The following is a 25219-nucleotide window of genomic DNA, read 5'->3' on the forward strand; positions in this document are numbered from 1 at the left end:
GAATTTTCCTCTTCTGATAACAATCGTTTTTTGGACAAAAATAGCCGTGAAACAACTCCACAAAAGCAATTAAGATTTACGTGTGGAAGAACATTCTGATTGATTGCGAAATTCAATTTTCAATACCAGCCAGACGACGGACTTTGGTAAGCTTTTCTCAAATTATTTGACTGCATAATTAAATATGTATGAAACAGGGCCCCCAGCCGACGACGGCTCAAGCCGCTTGAGCCGGCAGCCGATGCGATTTTTCAAGCCGTCGCCGCCGAGTTTTGGAAAAAAAAATTTTTTTCAAGCCGTCGCCGCCGGTGGTTCCAGAAAATCAAGCCGCCGCCGCCGACTATTGGGAAAAAATTTTTTTTTTCAAGCCGCCGCCGCCGGAGCTTTTCGCGATATTAATACTAAGAAAATTAATCAAATTCGAATTAAATTATTTCTTAACCAAGGAGGTACAAAGGAAAGTTTCTTATCTTTCATGGACATTTTCCGCTTTCACCATTTTCTTACCTAAAATATTGAGGAATTTTCCCACTTGAAGACTTTTGTTCTCTTCAATGTTATGAATTTTCACTTTCCATGAAAATCTCACTTAAATATATTCGCAAAAAACACTTTTCATGTATAAAGTATGTATAATATCCTCTTTTTGGAAATTTCATGGCAACTGGGTCATTTTCCTGGCCCAGAAAAATCGTTTTTCCTCTTCTTTCTTTCTGCGAAGGTAATTTTCCAATTTTCACACAATTTTCATACATAAAAAAAAAACTTTATCATAAATCTCTGGAAAAATCGCCTTATTGCTGCGTGCGCTGGTGAGTACTCACACATGCGCGCATGCTATGTGTGTATTTGCTCCTTCCTCCTGCAAGCGTGGTGTGTAAAACTTCATATGGGACTTTTGCTCATACGCCGGTATCGGTCGCCTAGATGACGTATAGCGTAGTGGTTTTATAGCTTTTGGTCTCGGGATCAAATCTCGCCAAATAATTTTTTTTCACATTATGTTTTTTTTTCTTTTACACATTTATGTCATGTTTAATGAGATAATTAATTACGTTTATTTAATTCGCTCTAATTAATAAAAGAATTTTCGGAATAAAAAGAATTAAATCTTACCCTTGGCGCACTAAGCATTAGAAAATCTTTTATATTAACATAAATTAATTTCTGAGCGATAAAATCCCATCTCAAGTTCCAGAATATCCATTTTTATTTTAAACAATGCGAGACAATTTGGGGAAAATTCAAGAACTTTTAGTAAGTTTAATTAATTAGTAGATTAATTAATTAATTAATTTTTGTTGTGAAAGAAAGAAAGAAAAGAGGATCTTTTTCTTTTATTAGTTTTTGTTTAAAAAAAAGATTTTTACTCTCCTAAACAATTATTGGGTGAATAGGAAAAGAAAATAACACGCTGAAATAACCACAAATCTAACTTAAAAAAAAAACATTTTTTTTTTCATTAAGAACTTGTCCAAAACATGGAAGTTCTGACTCTTTGGGATGAAATCAAGAAAAATGTACTGGTAAGCTGACCAAGCTTACGGGAGCTGTGTTTCTTTCAGTGTACCAATTTTGTGAGAGCAAACTAGAACGCGAATTAATTTAAATACGCGCAAAGTCGGGAAAAGTTGAAAAGTCATACCCTAAGAAATGTTTGGAAGGCCATATCTCGAGAACGGATCCATAGATTTTCATAAATTTTTTTTTGTTTGAAAGGTCTTGAAGTCAGCTATAACATATCGAAAAATGAGAAAAATTTATGTCGCCATTTTCGAAAAATTCGAGTTCGAAATTTTCGAAAACTTTGTTTTTGACTTTAGCGCCTCTTGCGGTCATTTCTCGAAGTTGCAATGTTCTAGACATTTGTAGGGTTTCACGAAACCTTTCATTTGCGCTTGAGTTGATCAAGATCGGACTTGTAGAACCCGAGATCTGACATGTCAACTTTGGAAGGCTATATCTCGAGAACGGATCCATAGATTTTCTTCATTTTTGGCATGAAGCTAGATAATATGGTCAGCTACAACATATCAAAAAATAAAAAAAATTTATGTCGCCGTTTTCGAGATATTCATCGAAAACTAATCGAAAATTTTGTTTTCGATTTTTGGCCCCCTAGCGGTCACTTTTGAAACTTCGGATGTTCTAGAGAGTTGTAGGGTTTGTTGAGATCTTTCATTTGACCCCGGGTTGATCAAAATCGGTCAAGCCGTTTTCGAGTTATGGTCGATTTTCGATGAAAAATTGTGGCGGCCATATTGACTAAACGGCTTGACCGATTTTCGAAAATAAGGTATCGTTGGAAAGCTCTTGATGGCCCCTACAACATATCAAAATTTCAGCCCTCTAGCTATAATAGCGGCTGAGATATATCGAAAACAAAATTTTGAGGTTATTCAAAATGGCGGACGGGGGGGTGGGGGGTGGATTTGACATCATAATCGGATTTCTTCAGGTCGATATTTAAACTTTGCCGTTTACCGCAAGGCTCTATCTATCACCGTTCTCTTGCAATTTAAGTTTATAATCCGGAGGGCCGGACGGACGGACAGACGGACGGACGGCCGGACGGCCGGAAAAAAAATTTTTTTGGCGCATACGTTTTTTGGAATGTGGGGACTCTAATTCGTGCTCATCCCAAGTTTGAGCCCGATCTGACGACTTTCGATTTTGCTCGGTACACAAAAGCTGTGTCTGAAAGAAACACAGCTAAAATTCCTGTAGTCAGCAGGACCGCCAAGATATATAAGAATCACTTCTTTTTTACGATACAGAAGTGAACAAAAAAAACTTACTAAAAGTTCTTGAATTTTCCCCAAATTGTCTCGTATTGTTTAAAATAAAAATGGATATTCTGGAACTTGAGATGGGATTTTATCGCTCAGAAATTAATTTATGTTAATATAAAAGATTTTCTAATGCTTAGTGCGCCAAGGGTAAGATTTAATTCTTTTTATTCCGAAAATTCTTTTATTAATTAGAGCGAATTAAATAAACGTAATTAATTATCTCATTAAACATGACATAAATGTGTAAAAGAAAAAAAAAACATAATGTGAAAAAAAAATTATTTGGCGAGATTTGATCCCGAGACCAAAAGCTATAAAACCACTACGCTATACGTCATCTAGGCGACCGATACCGGCGTATGAGCAAAAGTCCCATATGAAGTTTTACACACCACGCTTGCAGGAGGAAGGAGCAAATACACACATAGCATGCGCGCATGTGTGAGTACTCACCAGCGCACGCAGCAATAAGGCGATTTTTCCAGAGATTTATGATAAAGTTTTTTTTTTATGTATGAAAATTGTGTGAAAATTGGAAAATTACCTTCGCAGAAAGAAAGAAGAGGAAAAACGATTTTTCTGGGCCAGGAAAATGACCCAGTTGCCATGAAATTTCCAAAAAGAGGATATTATACATACTTTATACATGAAAAGTGTTTTTTGCGAATATATTTAAGTGAGATTTTCATGGAAAGTGAAAATTCATAACATTGAAGAGAACAAAAGTCTTAAAGTGGGAAAATTCCTCAATATTTTAGGTAAGAAAATGGTGAAAGCGGAAAATGTTTGTAAAAGAAAACAAAATTCGGGAATTTTCCACTTTTTCAACTCAATTTTGTTTTTCACTACAAAATCTTATGTGGCGGGCATAAATGCATTTTACTCGGACGCTTTTCTTTAAAACAATCCCAAGGGAATTTTTTTTAATGGGCTTTATTAAATTTATTACGCGCCAAAATTCAAACCGCTTGAGCCAGCCGCCGATGCGATTTTACAAGCCGCAGCCGCCGCGTTTCGCTAAAAAAATTTTTTTTCAAGCCGCCGCCGCTGGTGGTTACAGAAAATCAAGCCACCGCCGCCGAGTCTTGGAAAAAAAATTTTTTTTCAAGCCACCGCCGCCGGAGCTTATACAAAATCAAGCCACCGCCGCCGTTACAGTGTGCGGCTGGGGGCCCTGGTATGAAATATAATGAAGTTTTTTGGAAAGAATAAGTTATAAATTAAAGAATCAATTTAAAGATTTAATACAAGCTCTATCAATCTTTTTCCATTTAATGAGAATTTTTTAGATTACATCAGGCTTTTGATGTCCTAAAAAATAAAGGATTTTATTAGTTTCTGTTGTAGAAAATTATTATTATTAGAAGAAAACAATTGAGATTATGCTTACTGCTAGAATATCACGTAGGGATAAGATATCGGAAAACAAGTAATATTTTCCGTTGGATTTCCGTTGGAATCAGCTGGGAAAATGGAGAAAAAATTGCTTAAAAATATGAATAACGACGTCTCAATGGTGTTTTATGCCCCTTTTAATGCTTGTTCGATGATTTTAATGAAATTTAATCATTTTAACAAACCTTTTAAACTGTAGGGAAATCTTTAGAAATAAAATCTAGATGAAAACCAAAAAAAAAATTTAAAAAAACCTCCAAAATGAGCACAAAATCGAAAATGAACCTAACGATTTTATAGAATTTAAGAATCTTGAAATGAATCCGTTAATGACTGTTGGATATTTAAGCTATGATACATTAACATGAATGTAGCTAAAGTCACGTTATTTTATTAGTACACGAGATGGCATGAAATAATAAAATTTGAACTAAACGAACTTTTTTTCTGCATTTCGACAAAATTCGTGATTTCCGTGTTCTTTCCTAAATTTGTGGGCATAGAATGCATTTTTTGGGCTCCTGGGGCACTTACGGGTGCTCCGGGAGCCTCGGGGAGCTCCTCCGTGCGGAATTTGGAGCCCGCGGAATTTTGACGGTTGGGTTACAAATTTGAAAATTTTGACGGTTGGGGATTTTACACGCACTTTTTTTTCTGGAAATGCATTTTCGCGAACTTTAAAAGAAACTGTAAAAGAACTGTAAAAGACTGAAAGTGTAAGGGAGACGGATAGCGGTAAAATGCATCCATCTCATTTTCTCTTGAGGAAATAGTACCGAAAATGGCGCCAATTTCAAAAAGTAGCCAAAAAAACATGAATTTTATATGGGGGCGCTACGAAGGGGGGCTCTGGGGGGAAAATGAATGTCGTTGGTAAAAACCGCCTGGTATCAGGAGTCTCTGTACCAAATTTCATCACGATCGGACCAACGGTGTAGAAATGCATAGCTGAACAGGAACGAAATTATAGAGAGACCTTTCTTTATTATATAGAGATATTTCCCGCCTTTCTCGCCGTGTAACTTAACCTGCTGGCCGCCAAGACCTTGGAGCTTCCTTAGAGCGCCAAGGTGGGGTCGTTGAACGACCCCAAGAAGGAAGTCGATTTTCTCATAAACTATAAAACCGGGAACTGTCGGGTCACTACCTTTAGACTCCTTATATAGTCCTCTTGCCCCTTGCATCACAAATTCGCCACCCGGAAACACGCAGAAGAAAATATTAGGGAAAAACATTTTTCACTCATTTTTCACAATTTCTTCTTGAGAAATTTGCCATGAAGTTGGCTGCAACTGCTATTTTTTTTCACTACTTCCCCACATTCCCCTCACTTCCCGCACCGTGATAAATGGCAATATTTCTCGAATATTCTTTATTGTTTTGCACATTTATATGCTTCTAATTATGTTTTATGTTGTTTATGTTACTTATTCGCGATAATTCTGACACTGAGATGGTAAAGTGAGAAAGTAAACACAACCCTTCAACCCCCTTCAACCATATGATTTATGATGTGACTAACTTCATTCTAAGAAATTTTCCGCAGCATGGCCGTTACACCAATTTTTGAATTCCCTTCTTCTACATTTTCCTTAATAACTTTTCTTGTGGTGGACGGATTGAGCTGAAATTTTTACACAACCTCCTCAGATAACCAAAGAACTTATTTCCAAAAGATGGGAATGGTATCTTTAATATTTATTAAGTTATAGCATGAAATATAGGGCTGGGGTCGTTCAACGACCCCGCTTGGCGGCCTAGAGGTTAAACGATATTGAATTTGAGTTAAAAACAATCTTTTTCAAGATATTCCCTTAAAATTCCGGTGTTTTACAGTTATAAATTTTTTATAACTACTTTTAAAGTTGGAAAAACAATAAAACTCATAAAAATTTGATTGATTTATTAATCAAAAAATTTGTAGAACTCTAAGAAAAATAAGAATTCATTTTGAAGCACAAGAAAAAATATTCTTTTTAAGTCTCAGCTTCCGTTAAAATACAGTATTTTGCATAATTTTAAATAATTACAGATCAGGGCTATAATTTACCCGAAAATAGGTAATTATATGAATTTTCCCATGAGGTGCGCTAAAAGTAAAATCAATTTCCCATAAATTCTTTTTTTTAGCTTTGATTCTTTTCTTTCCCTTTGTGTGTATTCTGTACTCTAGAAACTCTCTTTTCTCCCATTTCATTCCCGGCAATCAACTATTGTGTCTCTCCTCCTCGACGTAAAGACGCGATGTGGGAAATTTAAATTGTAATTTGTCTTGTCTTCCTTCAACACCACGATCGCGGTATTGCCAGGCCACGATCGTCAAGCTGTGTGCTTGTTTGAAATTTTTGAGCTTATGAGCACGATGCATGCCTTCCATAAAATTCAATTTTCCGCACAAGGAGAACGCAGTCTCATTGCAAACGCCAAAGTGCTCGTACCGTGGTATGTGCTCCCAAACTTGACCCATTTTACCCGTCGATGGGGCAAAAAGAAGCGAGGTGTTTTGATATGTTTTTTTTCTCCTCTTGTGTGTCGGTCAAGAAAGAGATTGAATAATATTTTCTGGATAGTGGGACGGCATGGAGAGAGAGAGACTTTGGAGAAGGCGACGTGTAATAAAAGGCACTTTTAAAAAGCAACAAAAAGGAAATAAAACATATAAATAGATGAAAAAAAACGAACAATAAGAATAATAAGGAATAAAAAATACCACGCTGAGTGCCATTCGCTGTTCTCTCTCGCTCTCATTCCCTTCCACTTTTTTTTTTCACTTTTAATTCTTCATTCTCCGCGCGATCTTCACAATATTCGTCGTGATCTCCACCAACTGACCAAGTCTCTCTCTCTCGATGCTCAGTTTCCACGGAGAAGCCAAACGATCAACTGGCGTCTCATGATTTTTCTCACAACTCCGCGCACATCCTTCGCAGCATCTTCCCGCGCACTTCCACCCCATCTTGATTTATTTTTCGGTTATTTTTTCTCTCTCTCGTGCCCCAGGTAGGGAAGCTTTAAAAAAATTCTAGTTCTGTGTCCACTAAAGCCACCCACGCTTTCCCACCGAAATTCCGTCCATTCACAGCGGTGGTGGTTCAGGTGCTTGTCCGTGTAAAAAGAAAAGTTTTGTGTTATCATACCCATATGTATGTTAGAAAGAACCGCAGCACCTTCAGTTGTGTGTGTTGTTGAGCACAGCAGGTGGAGCATTGTTCCTCAAGTGCCGTGCTATTCAGTACTTGGAGTGATTTCTGTGGATACACAACATACCAAATAATTACAAAAAAAATCCCTCTTCGTGTTTGATAAGGGCATTCCACGGAACATCTCCACAGCGAGCTCCCACGACCGATTTCCGCTCTTTCACTTTCCTCGCCGTGTTGTGCCAGATTATTTCCAGCCCGCCATGGTCTCGCATCGGGAAGTTTCTGTGAAGGGAAATCGTTGGTGAAATAAAAAAAAATTAACAGTGAGTGTACAACAAAAAGTCCACCCGCCAAACAAAGTGAATTGTGCAACGTTGAAAAAAAAAGTCAGGAGGGAAATTCGAGAATTGCGCCAAATTCACGTGTGTGGTGCGAAAGAGGGAGAGGACAGGAGGAAGAAGGAGATAGAATTATGTGTGGTTCTACCAAAACCCCCCCATAGTGTTGTGTGCCTTTAAACAAAAGGAAATTTAGTAATTCAACTCCGAGGAAGCCAAAAATGCAAACCAAGAAGCGTGTCCATGCGCTCACCCTCAGCACCATCCTTATTTGCAGTCTCCTAATTTCTGGTAGTGCCCAGGATTTAGTGAAACGAAGTAAGTCCATTGTACATAGCAAACAAACACGTACATATAGTGATGATATCTTAATTTTCCATCAAGAAGGGGGTAATCAGTATAATAAGAGCTGTACTTTTTGTACATATCTTGCCTAGGGAAAGATGTTCTATTTCTTTGCTCAGCGACGTTTTTATAATTTTTGTTAAGTTTATTTCATTTTATTTAAACGAAAGATTTTTTTTTAATAGGTTTTGTTCTTTGATTAATTTCTTGAACATTTACTAGACTGAAAAATGTGTTAAAAATTTTTTAGAATACGATAAAAATTTATTTATTAAAGACAGAGAATTAACAACAAAATTAAAAGAATAAAACTATAAAAAAAATCTACACAACAGTTAATGAGATTTCTTCTTCTTCTGCTTTTCCACATCCATATAGCCTAAAGTAATTACATTTTAATCATTTCATTAGAATCAATTTTACATTACATAACTAACAAATTCTTTACTATAAAACTTAAAAAAAACTAATAAAACTCAAATGGAGAGAAAAGGTAGAATAATTACACAAAATGATTTCTTTAAAAATTGTGAAAACCGTTAGAAACAAAATTTATGAATTCTTTTTCCCCAGTTGAAACCATTAAAAGAGTCGAAAGCATTGAAAAATGTTCAGAAGGACTTTAATTTGATTAGTTTGATGTTTAAAAGATATTTTTTGCGTTTATTTTTTAATTTAAAAGAATAAATATAAAAGAAAAAAATGTAAAAGATTTGGAAAAAATACAATATTTGTATATGTAGGCCCTGATAAAGGTTCAAAATCAGTCGAAAGCTTGGCAAGAAGTATTGAATTGTCTTTGGGAGAATTTTCTTCATGTAAAAACTTCCCAAAATATTAAACAAAACAAATAATTTACTAAATGAATACCCCTTTTGGATTTTCCTCGAACTTCATCCAATTAGCATATTCCAAAAAAAAAATGTTTTATAAAAAATCCGGATATTTCCCAAAAAAATATAATGATTATCCCCTCATAAACAACAATGGCATTTTCCTCGACTTTTTTTTCGCGCGCGGAGCTCAATTGCGTGTGCCTTTTTGTGTTGTTCTTCGGTTTTTTATTATATGACCATTTGTTGGCGTAATCTCAATTTACATATTAAATATAAATTTATATCAATGTCACATTCTCGTGTTTTTTCTATATTTATTTCTTCCTAATATTACCTTCTTTAGGTGCTCATAACACATTCAATACTCTTGTGCCTAACGCGCATCTGTCACAGTTAAATTATAAATTCTCCACAAGTCACCAAAAGTGATCTCTCATTTGGAAATCTATTGATCAATTCCAATCAATTCTCCATACACTGAAGACGATCACTTGGCTCTAAATGAAGGAGAAAAAAGAGCCCTTTTGATTGCCATTGTCATGCCTTTAATGATCACATGTTGTGCCTTTTGCTCTCTCCAACTCGCCAATAAATAAAATTCTTCAAGGAGATGTTATGAGAAATTTTAATATATTGATTTATTACCAAGGTCCCTTAAGAGTATGCGTCACAATTTGGTACCAATTTGGATGTCTCATAATGAAACATTTTGATTTTCTTATATATTGTTAAATCGATAACATTTTCCATGTACAGACGATGACAATATTTTTATATTTAGTTTCCGCATTTTTAATTACAAAACCCAAAAAAACCCTCAAGGGAAAGTTTGGTGCAACGACATTCGTGGTATTTTTATGTGTTGATCAATAAGAAAAAGTTAAAAGGTAAGAGCGCTCAAAAGAACTTGTCAGAATTTCGTTAATGAGAAAAAAACCAGCAAACTGAGCCGATACATTGCTTAACCTTTCCACGCGATGGACTCCAACTTGCTCTTTCGTTTCTTTTCTTACATGCTCCAAAGGTTCTCCAGAAAACTTAATCATATTTGCTAGATTGTGATATGAAGATATGACGACATACCGTAGAGAGGTCCATCTTTGCTCATTTGATAAAAAAGTTTATTTTTCGAAAAATCAGACCTTTTCCTTAGATCAGGCTCAAACTTGGTATAACACCAATTTTCTTCTGCATTTTATGCTTATTATTCGAATCAATTATGCACCAAAGCTCTACCTTAGGTTTGATATTAATTTAAAATCAAATCTATAAATAAATTGTAAATGAAATGTAAATAAATAAGAAGAAGAATCTGTGTAAAATAAGCTTCCTGATTGGTTAACCCTTTAACGTCCAACGTGATACATAAAAACATTGAAACATGCGCTCTTTTATCGCGATTTTTATTCTATGATTTTTTTTAGAGGACTTTTCACACTCAGAACGTCTTCTTTGACCCCTTATGCGTAAATTTGATGCATTTGCAACATGGAAAAACAATTAAATTCATAAATAATTGAAAAAATAAAATGTTTCACGTTTGGGTCAGCGTATGACCCAAAAAACCTTAAAGGGTTAATAAATTCGAAAAAGTCGTTTTCATTGGATATTATAGTTTGGCAAAGCTTGACTGTAAGGTTTATTTGAACAACCCATAAGCTCTCTAGTTAACAATATTCAGCCCATTTAGTTACATTTTAGTCATATCGACAGGAAATTGCATTTAAAGGAAAATATATAGTCCACCCCTTTTATTTAATAAGCACTCAAATGCCTGATTATGTTAAAGAAAACTATGCACAGAAAATATTCTTATCGTAGAGAGCAAATATAAAAGCGTACGAGATAATCTCTTTTGTTATCAACTCCAAAGAATGTTTTGTATATAATGAAAGAAAATTTATTGACGAAATGGAATTTGAATAATTCATGCGCTCATTATCTCCTTTCTCTCTCAACCTATTCATTTTTATGATACTTTAACACCCTCGTGAGACATAAATTGGATTGAAGAATTTTCTGATAAATAGACTCCATATTAATTAATTATTTGTGACCTATCACAATGTTTAAGATTAAAATGAATGTGATTTTTTTTTTCATTTAACATTCTCTTTTATTGCCTGGTTCAACATAATGTGGATGGGGCCGAATATGTTTTTTCTCGTCTATTATGGAAGAAACATCTAGGAAAAACATCCATTAAATTCTTGACTAAATATTCCATTTGAACATTCTTTTGCCCATCTAGAATATGTTGAACGATCGTGATCGTTAAATTTTTGAAAATTGATCTTTCTCAAAATATTTTTCTTCCATCTCATGCGCAAATGGAAACGCATTTGGGCACTTATCGTTTATTTTTACATTGTGAAATATTCTTCGCAATCATCTTGTATGATTTTTCAATGAAACGATCATCTCTCCAATGAAATGATCTTCCCAGTGCGAATGATCATCCCAAATCGAAAGATCGCTGAGTGTTGCGTAAAAATAACGAATAAAAGCAATTCTTAAGTGCAAATAAAAGACAACAGAGATGATATTTTTAATAAATTTTTAATAAAGATCTTTAGTAAATTTTATAGACGTGATCTTCAAATGATCTTCACATTGTGAGAAGAAAACATTCCGTTGTGAGAAAGCCTTCAAAGTAACACGTTGTAGCGATATATTGCAAAACAATTTAGTCACAAATCGATAACACTTGAAATCTTTATCGTTTTTTTTCTGCTCATTTTTTAATGCAAACATTAAGTTTCGAGGATGGAGTTTGAGAAAATTGCAATTGAAGATTGAGAAATTTATCCATAACTTCTCTCATTCTCAGACGGCGCGTTGTATAAACACATTTTTGCCTTCACTTTGAGCATAATTTTCCTTTCACGATCACTCATTTTGGTAATTTTATATGAGAGAGATGGAGAGTAAAATTATCATGGAAATCATCGTTCTATTTGATTTTTGTTCCCTTATTTTCCCTCTCATCGTCGTTTTTTTTCAATGGATAATTTCAACGTGTGTTTCTTTTCTTTTTGTACTGAAGTTGAGAAAAAAAAGCCATTCCTTTGCGGCATGATTCGACAGAATTCTCACATAAATTCCTCCATCCGTTATTGTTGATTGAACCACAAAACTTCTTCGCATGAAGGGGAAAGAAGTGTTGTGGATAAAATTTCAATGTTCTTTCGGGAAGTTTTCACGATCATTTTTCACTCTCTCATCTCCAATTTCTCTTCCCATTTTTTCGCGCCGAAATAAAACTGAATGTTGGCGCGCGGAGGGAAAGACAGTCACACAGATGTTAATCAATTAACTAAATACACATTTTTGGGAGCTTCTTGTTGCGTGTTCTCTTTGCCCTCAGCTCAATAATTTCTCCGTGAGTGCTTTTTTGGTGGAGGAGGGAAGAAAAGAACAAGAAAAGATTTTCACTTTAAAACTCCGCGTGTGTGCGGTGACCCCTTTCGCGGCGGCGATGGCTGAGAATATTCCCAGGGCAATAATCTCTCACAACGTCACCCTATATTGGTAAAATGGTAAGATCGTGAAAAATTATCAAAATTGCTCATGTGGAACGTCTCTCGATGGAAGCCATTGCGATTTTATACATTGAAGACAATGATCCGTTCTTTTTCACCCCAGAGTTTCAATTCTTCATTCAGATTGGAGATCGCATTGTACATCCGATTCGGAACATCATGATCGGAATATTAAAAAAAAAAGTTTTATTGCCCTATTAACCATTCATTAAGGGCACATAATGGGTAAGGCCACAAATGTACATAAACTCCTCCGGAGTGTGGAAAATGAAATGAAAAATATCAACTATTGTGCATGAAAAGCACAAAAGATTCTTTTTTTGGAATTCCTACAAAGGCAAATGACTGACGTACTATTTTTCATTTAGACATACTAACAATCTACTTTTTTTGGCCATCAGTTCAATTGCTAATGAGATAATTTAGAGAAATCACGAACCTAAAATAACAGACCAAAATAAAATTCTTCCAGCCTTAACACGTTAGGCGCAAGATTTTTATAGAATTTTCTGAATGGAGATTTATCACGTATAGGGGAGAATGGTGTAATTTTGACCTTTGAAGTTCTGTTTTCGAATGAAGGGAAAGGTTTTTCTTTCCTTTTTCTTTTATCCAGAAATATTTCTCTCTTCAAAATCTTACAGCTTGATTATTTTATTATAATTTCTGTAAGAAAATTCATCAAATGAGAAAAAAATAGCCACGAAATTACCCTATCTAATTTAATTTAAAAACTCCAAAAAAGATCTACTACATGAGCACACGACTAATTTGTTTCATTTATTTTTAATCGTGCATTTTAATCGTGCTTTTAAATCATAGACTTTTTTCCTACGTCATTTTCATCGTCTTCTTAGCTCTCTTAGCTCGAAAAAATAGATGAAGAGAAAACCTAAATTGAAACGGAAGACACATCCACTTTCTTTGAAGCTCAACCGACTCAATTTGTCGAGCAATTGTGGGGAGCACATGAACATCTCTTTGCAATTAAATTAAATTAAAATTGCCTATAGTTGGACAAATTGGGTAAATTTTTGTGGATATTGTAGACACTCTCACCGTGCAATGGTGGCACGAAAATGAACCCAAATGACCCACATCGGGTGGATTTCCTCCCATTTTTCTCAAGCAATAAAATTTCCATCACAAAGAGCCATTCCAGCACTGAATAAATCCATATGTGAGAGAGTTCCATCGCGCGAGACAACAATCTCATTCAAGCAGATTCTCTGATGCGTAGTAAATAAAAGTTAAAGAGTTATGCAATGATGGGTGGTCCAAGGCCTGGAAAATGTTCAATGAAAAATTTATTATATTTCCATTTGAAACATTTTATTCGAAAAGATTTTCCTCACATATAAATTCTCTGAAGAAGGGAAAAGAGATTTTTGAATTGGAACGCTCTTTTAGCAATTTTCTGTTAGAAAAATTCTCGTGTGGGAAATTTTTTTTAATGAGTATTTATGTGTGTGTGTTTGTGTCTTCCGGCCAGGAACCAGCAATGTGTGTCACTCGAGCAGCGACTGCCCTCCAAATGCCTACTGTGAGTACAATGCAGATCCCCTCGATACTGGTCAGTGCGTCTGCAATCCCGGCTTCATCATTGTTGCGGAAAATAAGAGGCGCGAGTGCTATCCGGTGGCAAAGAATCTCGGGGATTCCTGCACGCATGACGATCAGTGCCAGATGGCTTTTAGCACTGAGTCAGAATGCTTCCAGGGAACGTGCGACTGCAAATTGGGCACGCATTTTGTCAAGCGCGAGAACACCTGCTACAAAAGTGTCAGTAAGTTCAGTTAATTCGACCATAAAATTAAAATTCAAATCACTTTTCACTTCCCCGGCTTCCCCTCTTGAGGATTTCTTTTTTTAACGATTTATTTTGTGATTCATCGCGGAATTATTCTAAGAATTCCATTGAAATGCAATAATTAAGACCTTCAGTCTATCGTTATTGTTGATTAGATGCATATTTATTTGTTAATACGGGACATTATATAATTTATTTATTGATTGTAGGAGAAGATTAAAAGAATTATCAAATGACAAAGAAAACTTAAAAGAATCGTAGATAATGCACATTTTCATAAAGGGTGATGCAACAGATAGGGATGACCAGGGCTAAATTAGATTTATTTAGATTTGTGCATTGAATTTAACATAATTCTGGGTAAAAAATATTTTTTATGCTTTTTGGATTAAATCATATAATAATAATTTGGAAATCTTCAAAAAGTTAATCATTTTGAAAGAAATTTAAAGAAAATTTATTGACGTCATGTTTGTATTTTTAGGCATTTTTTTCGATTTTTCACAGCTAAAACGATTATGTAGCTTATGCAGATTTTTTGCAAACACATGAACGTTTTGAACAATAAAAAAAACCAAATAAGAAAATAGAAAAAGAATCTTAACACTTTGAGGATAGATAGTTCTAACCTCACTAACTTTTGACCTCAATTGTCTTTTAAAAATAAAACGTTTATCAAGTTTTCTTTTACAGAACTTAAAGTTCTAAAAATTCTCTTCATGATAGATGTAGAATTTATCACGAAAAGTTAAATATAGAATTTATTTTGTGACAATTTTAAGATCAAATTAGCCACAATGTCCAGCAAAGTCTTCAAATTGTTAAAAAAAAATTAAAGAGAAGTACCTAATCTAGAATTTAAGCTAAAGGGAATAAAATAAATTGAAAGTCTTGTGATTAATTATTTTCAAAATACTTACAACCAGAAAATTATTTTGCAACCCCAAATAACTCACTAAGCCCCACTTTCCCCTATCATCAATTTTATTATTACTCAACGCCCTCAACGCAAATAACATAAGAATTACCAAACTTTGTAAAATGAAGACGAATATCATTTAGTTGCCAAATTTTGAGAAAGTTTTCCATTTAAACATGATTTTTTCTTCACAAAAACAATTGCAATGTTATCTGATTTAATTCACAAACTCTGCCGAAATTACTCCACAAAAGCGGTGGAGTTTCATTAATAAAAGCAATGAGCTTTTGTAAATTCTTTAGCCATCCAGCATGGGCTTTAATTTGATTGAAGACAGACCTCGGCTAAAAATACCGAATTGAGAAATTTGTAGTTTCCTCCCAATATGAGCTAGTTTATTGGCAGCGAAGCGTAGAGAAAAATTCACTTTGGCTAGAGAATCTTCCAGGCGGTGTGAATTGTTAATGAGAACATCCATGGAGCAAGTCAATTTGCACATTCGTCAATAGCACGTCTCAGAAGCCCCCAAGGCTCCCATAAATGTATACTCAATAGCTCACCACAGTGCTTTCTTTTGCACAGAAATAAACGATTGGTGCCGCCTGACGAATAACTGCCTGGGCGAGGGAACCGTCTGCCGGTCAGGGGTGTGCCTGTGTCCCTTCAACAAGCACCCCAATGAGGACTTTACGGAGTGCGAGGAAGACATTCAGCTGGGGGAGCCCTGTAGCAGGGATACGCAGTGTGTGGCCAATAATTCACGCTGCCACGAAGTCTGTCGATGTCGCGTGAGTCACGTTCTCAATCACGATCGGACAAAATGTCTCAAAAGTGAGGAAAATTCACGAAAATCTTTAAGATTTTTTTTTTTAATTATGATCTTCATTTTAATTTTATTTCTTTGCAGTTGCTGAGCATTTTTACGATGACTGCGAAGAGGCCATTCAGTGTACTTATCAACTAAATTACTCAACCTGTGAATTTGCCTACGACTCCGAGACGGTGGGAAAGTGCAAGTGCCGACAAGGATACCATCAATCGAATGGGGTGAATTATCTTTTCTCTATATTTCCAACAAAATTACTGTAATAGTTTTGCTCCCTTTAATTTTAAAGAGCCCAACATGCATTCAGGGGAGGTTGAGTTGGAAATTTTTAAACTGTTTTGTAAAAACAAGTTCAGATGCTTTTCCCAGGATAATTTTAAGGGTATTTTGAGCCTTATAATGTTCTTTCAGATTATTTTCATGTAATTTAATGGGAAATGTATTTTTGTGGCTTCTCTGTGACCTTTGAAAGACAATCTCTGCCCCATTCTCCCCTAAAAAAAATACTTCATGAAACTAATGGTAAAATGTTACAGTGAGGGTCATGAGAAGTCATTTGTAAATAAAATAGGTACATGTTCTACAAAACAGTAGGGTTTCGTTTTATAAACCAATTTTAGGAAAGTTTTTCATAAATGTTATTTTTTTTTATTATTTACGGATTCCATCTAAAAGATGATTTCCCGAGGGATAAATGTTTTGATAAATCTTGAGAATCTAAAATTGTAGCCAAGCCTCGCAGTAGGACTGATTTTGTCTATAGGACCATTCCGCAGTAGGTCGGAACAGGAAAGGAAAATATTGCTTCGCAGTGAGATAATTGTTTCCCCGTATTAGCAGTAGGACATATTATTCTAATTATTATTTTAAAAAATATATTTCAGATATTGGGCCTTATTCAGCGACCAAGAAATCCTTGAAATTCGCTTGAAATCTTGAAATTTCAGTACAAAATTTAAAGATTTCAAGAGTTTCTTGGTCGCTGAACAATGCCCATTGTTCTGGTTTTACTGCTTTAATTCTGATCAAATTGGGCTCAAATAAAAGCTCTCAAAGATCACTACAAGGCGCGCTGACATCAAAATATAATTTTTCGATTACTTTTCAAAGATGATTTCTTCAACTTTTGTTATTTTATGCCTGAGTGATCAAAGTTCTTTTTAAAAATAATTTAAAATTAAAAATCAACGTTTTAAAAAAAAAGTAGATCGTATTTATTCCATCCTCCCCTAATCTACGTAAAAAGAACCTCCAAAAAAATGAATAAAAGCTATTCTGCGGGCTCTCACTGTACTCTGAAAAATTAATAATAATCTCTCTCTCCTCAAATTTCAGGCTTGTTTCGTTTCCGTGGAAGTGGGAGGAATTTGTGAAGTGGACGAGAATTGCTCTGTCGATCCATTCTCCTTCTGCCAGGAGGGTCGTTGTGTCTGCATGGAGGGTCTTGTTAATATAAATGGTGAATGTTCCTCATCGGCCACTCTACGCCCCTTCTCACCTTCATCACTTTCCTCGTAGCTCTTCTCCTACTGAACTAAATCAATCACCCAAAAAAAACCCTCCGCAGAATCAGTCAAAGAATGAGAAAAAGAAATCTCTAAGCTGTTGCCAAAAAGTAATTTATAGGAATTAAAAAAAAATGTGTGAGAGCATCACATCCTTTGAGTCCTTCCTAATTTATTATTTCCTTTTAAAAGAAAATTTATCTACGAAAAAAAAATTCGTGGAAAGTCTTTTGTATATAATTTATTAGATAAAAAAATTGTATGTAAAAAAATACCTTGTTAATGTTAATATTGCTATAAAGAGTCTATATCAAAGAGGCATTTTTTGAATAAAAAACTAATTTCACAAAATGTGTACACAAATTCATCGTTTTTTCAACATTTACAAGGGTGGGGGAGTATTTTTTTCACAATTTTTTTGATGTGTTGTGATTCTAATACTACAACAATACTGTAAATTGGAGTAAGAGTGATGGATATAGCAAGAGAATACCTCCAACAATGTACGTGATGGTTGATCCTATGCTCCAAAATGCTGAATTTAATACGAAAGATTGAAGGAAAATCTTTTAAGAAAAATTCTTGAAGGAAATTTGATTTAATTACTCACCCATGGATGCAACGATGGGTCCTAGGGCTCTAGCTAGAGCTCCTAGAGATCTAAAAATACCCAAAACTGTGCCCTTTTGATCGAAATTCCCATATTTGGACGTTAGCGTTGTCATGCACGTTACCACAAATGCCGTAGCTGAAAGGGAAAATAATTTTTATATTACTCCATTTTCACGACCACCACTGTGTCGGAAGAGAAAAAACTAACAAATTGCAAAGACAATCATCCCCAAGTAGAGCATGGAAGACGTTTGAGCAAGTCCAACAATAATGAAGGATGGGACAATGAGGTAGAGTCCCAGGACGGCTGATTTCTGCGTCAATCTCTCCGGAAGACGACGCACAACTGAGCCTTGCAGGAGGGCCATCACAACGCCCGTTGTGAGGAAAACTTTCGCCTGATCGATGGACGTGAAGCTGAATTTGTGGTACATGAGGAATGTCACGGTGAACTCCAGCCCGGAATAGATGAATAAATAGATAAAGTAGATAAAGCCCAATCTTTTCAGCGATTCGAGATCTTTCGTCGAGAGATTCTTCACAGCGTCGAATTTGAAGAGACACGCAGGATTAATATACTCCAGGGCTCTTGAGAGGGAAATTAGAACCTTCTTTGCTCGTTTTTTCTACAAAAAAAAGAATTTAGATTAATTTTCAACATTAAAAAAAATTATTTAGTGAGGAAAAATACCTTCGGAAGAGTTTCTTGGAGACAAATCGCGAGGAAGAGAATATCCGCAAGGGCCAGGCACATGGCAAAAGCAGCTGGAACCCAAAACCAGTCTGGAGTGCTCTTGTCGCTGTATCTGGAGAAAATAGCCCCAATCATGGGACCAACGATGAAGCCCAGTGAGAAGGCAATGCCAACGAGAGCCATCCCTTTGCCACGACTCTTGCTGTTGGACACATCCGTAATGATTGCCATGGCCAGGGAGATGTTCCCTTTACTCAGCCCTCCCACAAAGCGAGCAATCACAAAGATGGCAAAATTACTCGAAACAGCCCAAAGAAGGTACGAGAGAGCGATTCCAATCTAATTTTAAAAGAAAGCATTTTATCACGTAAAAGTCTCATAATTAAAATTCTTTAAATTAAAAAAAAAAGAATGAAGGTTAATTTATCAAGAAAAAAAGTGCTAAACAAAGACAAATTGTGAAAGATAAGAATAAATAAAACAATAACTCGTTTTGGAAGTTTTGGCCTATTTTTTGGGGAATTTTCTGAGGTAATCAGCAATTTTATTTAAATGACGAAAAGGGGCAAACAGCTCCGGAAATTTTATGCAAAAATCGAAAAAGTTTCCGAAGATTTTTAAAAAAGATGTAATAATTAGGAAAACATCAATATTATATGAAATAAAATAATAATTAACAAAATATATTTAATTGAAACTTAATAACAACTTCAAATTTTACATTACATCGTATACTTCAGTGGCTAAACATTCACATCGGTCTATAAGAAATATTTTAAAATTGGTTAATTTTTTTGGTACGTTTTCTTTGTAAGAAAGTACCTGAATAAGGAAAATATAGATTTTTTTAAATAGATTTAATTCTGTGGCGATTAAAAAAAAACAATTTAGCCACTTTGGCCAGAAAAATCCTTCAAGGGTTAATGAAAACTTTATTTTATTCGTCCCTTATTGGGCCTAATTCAGCGACCAAGAAACCTTTGAAATTCGTTTGAAATCTTGAAATTTCAGTACAAAATTCAAAGATTTCAAGGGTTTCTTGGTCGCTGAATTAGACCCATTGAACCGATTTTGATAACTAGATATTTACAGGTTTATTTTTCATAAATTTAAATTTTTTTTCGATATTTTTAAAATTTTAATCAACTAAATCTTCTTCTAAAATTAATTTTTAATTAAAACTGTAGCTGAATTTCAACTTGTTAGCAATATTCACAATTTTCATTAGTTGCCAGCCTCTTAGAAGAAGCGGGAAGCCTTACCATGCAAATTATCATGATCCTCTTCCTGCCGTAGACATCCGACAATGCCCCCACGATGGGACTCGCCACAAATTGCAGGAAGCTGAACATTGAGCCAAGGAAGCCCCCAAAGAGCACTGAACTGTACCTCTCAGGTGCCCCAACGGCAACCTGGAAGAATTTAATACTCTCCGACAGCCTGTGGTAGAGTCCTTCGGTGTCGTGCTGCCGGTAGTACTCCAGCAACGATGGCAGGAGTGGCAGGATCATGGTGAATGCCAGGAGATCCAGCAGGAGCGAGAAGAACACCACGTAGACCGTTCGGGGCGTCGCCGCGGCATCCGGCAGTGATTCCTTCGTGACTTTGCTCTCCATTTTCGCGTCCGGAACTTTCTGATTCACGCCACGCACTGAATTACCCTTCTCCAGGGATCCCCGTAGGTAAGTCATTGTCTCTCACTCACCACCTGCTATCAAGCACGTCTTGTGACTATCTGGAGCTGCCAATCTCTGTGCTTCGTGCGATCTGATTGATTTCCCTCGTCCCAGATCAATCTAAATGCCCACCCGGAATTTTCTCTGTGACTGACGGGACTTTTGGGACGCGACGTGGACGACTTTCACCCGCACCACGAAATTAAGTACTTTCACTCGCACGCAGCGCCTTCAGATCACGAACTGATTTGCCCCTTTTTTCAGCCAGATGAAGAAAGTCAATCAAGCAGGGTGCGAGTGAGAGACAGTGAACTTATGCTGTCTCGCTCTCTCCACCGGTTTTCCTGCAATTTTCCCATGCTTTCCTCTATTTTTCCTATCCGGGTGTTGCTCTATAAATCTAGGAAGCCACATAGTATCAAATGGCACCAAAAACATTATAAATCAACTCGAAAATTGATAAAAAATAACGAATTTCCAAAAACTGTCGGTTTACTTTGGCAACAAACCGAAGAAGAAGAAATTGCACCGTCAAATGTCAAAAACGTCATTGATGGTTTTGTGGACAAAAATACAAAATATTTTGCAAATGTAAAATTAGGTGTGAAAAAAGGGTTTCGGTGTGAATAAATGTGAGAAAGAGATCTGGATAGGAGCCGTGGCAGTGCAATGGACAACAATCACGAGTCCTTCTGGCGGCACAACAGTCGAGCTGTGCCCGGAAAGACGGTGGCTGCTGCCACTGTTAAAAAGTCCCAGACCACCTTTCAGGACTTCCAGGAGTCCGTGCGGGATGCCTGGGAGCTGGGTGATGATGAATTTTGCATCATGTCGGGCATTGGGGATGGGCGTTCGGGGAAACGCACTGCTGGTGCTTCTGCTGCACTCACCGTCAAGACGCATCGTAGCAATTTGAGTGCCAGCCGTGTGGAGGCGAAGACCAGCCCCCCAGCTGCCCAGCAGGCCTCTGCTCCGCGGACCAATCATCGGCAGGACAGCAACAATGTGCCTGATGACCTCATTAATGAGCTCACCCTCGTGGACGACACCACGAGTCGGGAGCGCGGAAGTTCCGAGCCAAGGTAAAAATCCTCCTGACCATATTGCTGTCCTCAATCAGGGTTGGGGAGTTTGTTCTAAAATGCCCCAGAGGCTTCTCCTTGAGACCCCCCCTGCATGGCTATTTTGAGCTTACTAAAAGCTCACTTTCCTTGGAGATCTTCCAAGAGATTTGCACTTTGTGACGTCTTTTTGTGCATAAAGTTTGCATAAATAATGCACATTATGGGAAAGTTAGTGTTTAGAGACGATTAACAATTGCAAGATAATTACAAGCTGCAGCTGCTGCAGCACGACATAGTAAAAATTTCCCATCACATCACGTGAAAATGGAATCTGTGAATGATTTTTTCAAGGGAATTTTGAGAGCTCACAGAGATAAGTTTTAATGAGTCTCCCGCATTTTTTGCCCCAGGAATTATATAAAAAATTAAAGAATTAAAATAAAGAAAAAATTTGAGCCTAAATTGAGGCTAAATGTTCGTTATTTTTCAATCAGGAAGCGCTACAGGCAATTCCATACATATCCGGGACGTCCACAGCTGCTAAAATTGTCCTCGAGTAGTTTGTCCAAGGATGAGAACAATGAGTCCAAGTTGGAGAAGTTTACGGTGCTGCTGGAGGAGCCACTGCTCAATTTAATTGCCCTCAAGCAGCTAAGTTGGTCAGGAATCCCCAAGAAGATGCGTCCCGTGACGTGGCGTCTCCTCTCTGGGTACCTCCCGACAAGCCTCGAGCGTCGCAACTCCGTTCTTGAGCGCAAACGCCTCGACTACCATAAGCTCGTATCTCAGTATTTTCCCGTAGATAGTCGCGATGAGGCTCAGCAGGATACCTATCGTGAGTCCTTCCTTGCAGAGATTTTCCGTTGTTTTTGGCTAATTATGTGATGTTTTAGATCAAATTCATATCGATGTTCCACGGATGAATCCACACGTGCCACTCTTTCAGCAACATCTCGTGCAGGAAATGTTTGAGAGGATTCTCTTCATTTGGGCCATCCGGCATCCAGCATCCGGATACGTTCAGGGCATTAATGATCTCGTGACGCCCTTCTTTATTATCTTCCTGCAGGAGACTCTCGATGCAAGTAAGTTCATTAAAAAATGTACTGGTAAGCTGACCAAGCTTACGGGAGCTGTGTTTCTTTCAGTGTACCAATTTTGTGAGAGCAAACTAGAACGCAAATTAATTTAAATACGCACAAAGTCGGGAAAAGTTAAAAAGTCATACCCTAAGAAATCTTTAAAACGCCATATCTCGGGAACGGCTCCATAGATTTTCGAGTTTGAGCTATCGTTGGAAAGGTCTTAACCTCAACTATAACATATTAAAATATGAAGTAAATCGATAATGGCATTTTCGAAAAATTCGAGTTCGAAATTTTCGAAAATATTGATTTTGACTTTAGCGCCTCTCGCGGTCATTTCTCGAACTTGCAATGTTCTAGACATTTGTAGGGCTTCACGAAACCTTTCATTTGCACTTGAGTTGATCAAAATCGGACTTGTAGAACCCGAGATATGACATGCCAACTTTGGAAGGCTATATCTCGAGAACGGAGACATAGATTTTTTCATTTTTGGCATGGAGCTAGATAATATGGTCAGCTATAACATATCAAAAAATGAAGCAAATCGATAATGGAGTTTTCGAGATATTCATCGAAAACTCATCGAAAATTTTGTTTTTGATTTTTGGCCCCCTAGCGGTCACTTTTGAAACTTCGTATGTTCTAGAGAGTTGTAGGGTTTGTTGAGAGCTTTCATTTGAGCCTGGGTTGATCAAAATCGGTCAAGCCGTTTTCGGGTTATGGTCGATTTTCGATGAAAAATTGTGGCGGCCATATTGACTAAACGGCTTGACCGATTTTCAAAAATGAGGTATCGTTGGAAAGGGATTGATGGCCCCTACAACATATCAAAATTTCAGCCCTCTAGCTATAATAGCGGCTGAGATATAGCGAAAACAAAATTTTGAGGTTATTCAAAATGGCGGACGGGGAGGGGTGGGGGGGTGGATTTGACCTCATAATCGGATTTCTTCAGGTCGATATTTAAACTTTGCCGTTTACCGCAAGTCTCTATCTATCACCGTTCTCTTGCAATTTAAGTTTATAATCCGGCCGGCTGGCCGGAAAAAAAATTTTTTTTGACGCATACGTTTTTTGGAATGTAGGGACCCTAATTCGTGCTCATCCCAAGTTTGAGCCCGATCTGACGACTTTCGATTTTGCTCGGTACACAAAAGCTGTGTCTGAAAGAAACACAGCTAAAATCCCCAAAAAAACAAACTTTTAAAAATCACTTTAATGGCAGAAGTTGAGCTTGAAACATTCAAGCTGGAAGATTTGGGTGAGGAGCAGCGAAATATCATTGAAGCTGACTCCTTTTGGTGCCTGTCGAAATTCCTGGATTGCATCCAGGACAACTACATCTTTGCCCAGCTCGGTATTCAGGCAAAGGTGAATCATCTCAAAGAGCTTATTCAGCGTATTGATGGGAATCTGCACAAGCACCTGGTGCAGCATGGCGTGGACTATTTGCAATTCTCCTTTCGCTGGATGAATAATCTTCTCACCCGCGAACTACCACTCCATTGCACCATACGCCTCTGGGACACATATCTAGCCGAATCGGATGGCTTTGCGGTGTTCCAACTCTACGTTTGTGCTGCTTTTCTTCTCCACTGGCGCGAGCAGTTGCTGCAGGAAAGGGATTTTCAGGTAAAAACCTTCCCCACTTGATCCTTGATTGAGGATTCCTCTGAAGATCTGACTTCCTCCTTCCTTTAGGGCTTAATGCTGATGCTCCAGAACTTGCCCACACACAATTGGACAGATTCACAAATTAGTGTCCTCGTGGCGGAGGCATTTCGTCTGAAATTCACCTATGCAGACGCCCCCAAGCATTTTGAGGGTAAAAGTTGACAAACGAAGGCCTGAAGGATTCCCCCATGCGCCCAAAATTAAACCCAAAGTTTGGGAGTAAGAAAAAAATAAGAAACTATTGAAAAAAAGAAAACTGAGAAATTTCTTTCTTGAAAATTCCTTGCTAGTTGAAAATTCCCTTTGAAAGGTGTGTAGATGCGCGCGGACTTTGTGTGAGAAAATGCATAAAAAAATTTAAAATGAGAAACAAAATGTAATTTTTAAGTCAAGTTATGGAACACGAAGGCAATGTCCTGGTGTGGATTTTACACGTGATCTCATCCGGGATTTCTGCCAATCAACTACTTTATCGATTGAACTGGAATATTAGACATTTTTAAATTTATAATAGTGTAATAAAATATGAATATATCTGACTTCTTTGTCACGAAAAATGTTTTTTCTTAAGAAATTACGGAATCTGATGAAAAAGCTAAAAAAGTAATTTGAATTTGGCGCGCATTTGAGGAAGGATAGAGAAGATGGTGAATTACGAATGGTGAAAAAGAAAATGTGGTGAAAATGAAACATTTGGACGCAAAGCGAGTGGATACAAAACAAAACAAAAATCTCTAGATACAATTTCTTTTCCACAACGCTTCTGGCGAGTTTCCTCAACTCAACATCATACGTCTTTTGCGGATCAAATCTTTTGATCAGTAAGTTATGTTTTTGATCCGAAAATTCTGCTTTCGATGAGAAGAATTATCCTTTTTGGTCAGGAGAACCGAATCGGATCAGAAGAATCATGATCAAAATAATTCGCAAGTTTTTTTGTTGTAAGTTTTGAGTTTTTCA

General features: G+C 36.7%; 3 protein-coding genes across 4 annotated transcripts; 2 read left to right on the forward strand and 1 right to left on the reverse strand.

Moving 5' to 3' along the window:
* Positions 1–6599: 6599 nt before the first annotated feature.
* Positions 6600–17802, forward strand: LOC129786203 (prion-like-(Q/N-rich) domain-bearing protein 25). Of its 2 annotated transcripts, XM_055821050.1 has the most exons (6): positions 6662–6685; positions 7495–7986; positions 13884–14177; positions 15703–15951; positions 16028–16167; positions 17282–17802. In XM_055821050.1, exons 2-6 carry the CDS (start codon positions 7890–7892, stop codon positions 17462–17464), a joined length of 963 nt encoding a protein of 320 aa, XP_055677025.1. In that variant the 5' UTR covers positions 6662–6685; positions 7495–7889; the 3' UTR covers positions 17465–17802. The 2 variants fall into 2 exon arrangements, with proteins under 2 accessions (XP_055677024.1, XP_055677025.1); XM_055821049.1 differs by having other exon boundaries at positions 6600–7986.
* LOC129786202 (major facilitator superfamily domain-containing protein 10) lies at positions 17680–20761 on the reverse strand. The gene is made up of 5 exons (XM_055821048.1): positions 20020–20761; positions 18755–19096; positions 18272–18689; positions 18062–18199; positions 17680–17986 (listed from the first exon to the last, which is right to left on the reverse strand). The coding sequence occupies exons 1-5, from the start codon at positions 20446–20448 to the stop codon at positions 17892–17894; spliced, it is 1422 nt and encodes a 473-aa protein (XP_055677023.1). The 5' UTR covers positions 20449–20761; the 3' UTR covers positions 17680–17891.
* LOC129786201 (TBC1 domain family member 22B) lies at positions 20548–24816 on the forward strand. Its single transcript, XM_055821047.1, has 5 exons — positions 20548–21515; positions 21992–22332; positions 22391–22582; positions 23811–24217; positions 24287–24816. The coding sequence occupies exons 1-5, from the start codon at positions 21103–21105 to the stop codon at positions 24419–24421; spliced, it is 1488 nt and encodes a 495-aa protein (XP_055677022.1). The 5' UTR covers positions 20548–21102; the 3' UTR covers positions 24422–24816.
* The last annotated feature ends 403 nt before the right edge of the window (positions 24817–25219 follow it).

Source organism: Lutzomyia longipalpis, chromosome 1 (assembly GCF_024334085.1).
Source record: "Lutzomyia longipalpis isolate SR_M1_2022 chromosome 1, ASM2433408v1".
Taxonomy (NCBI): domain Eukaryota; kingdom Metazoa; phylum Arthropoda; class Insecta; order Diptera; family Psychodidae; genus Lutzomyia; species Lutzomyia longipalpis.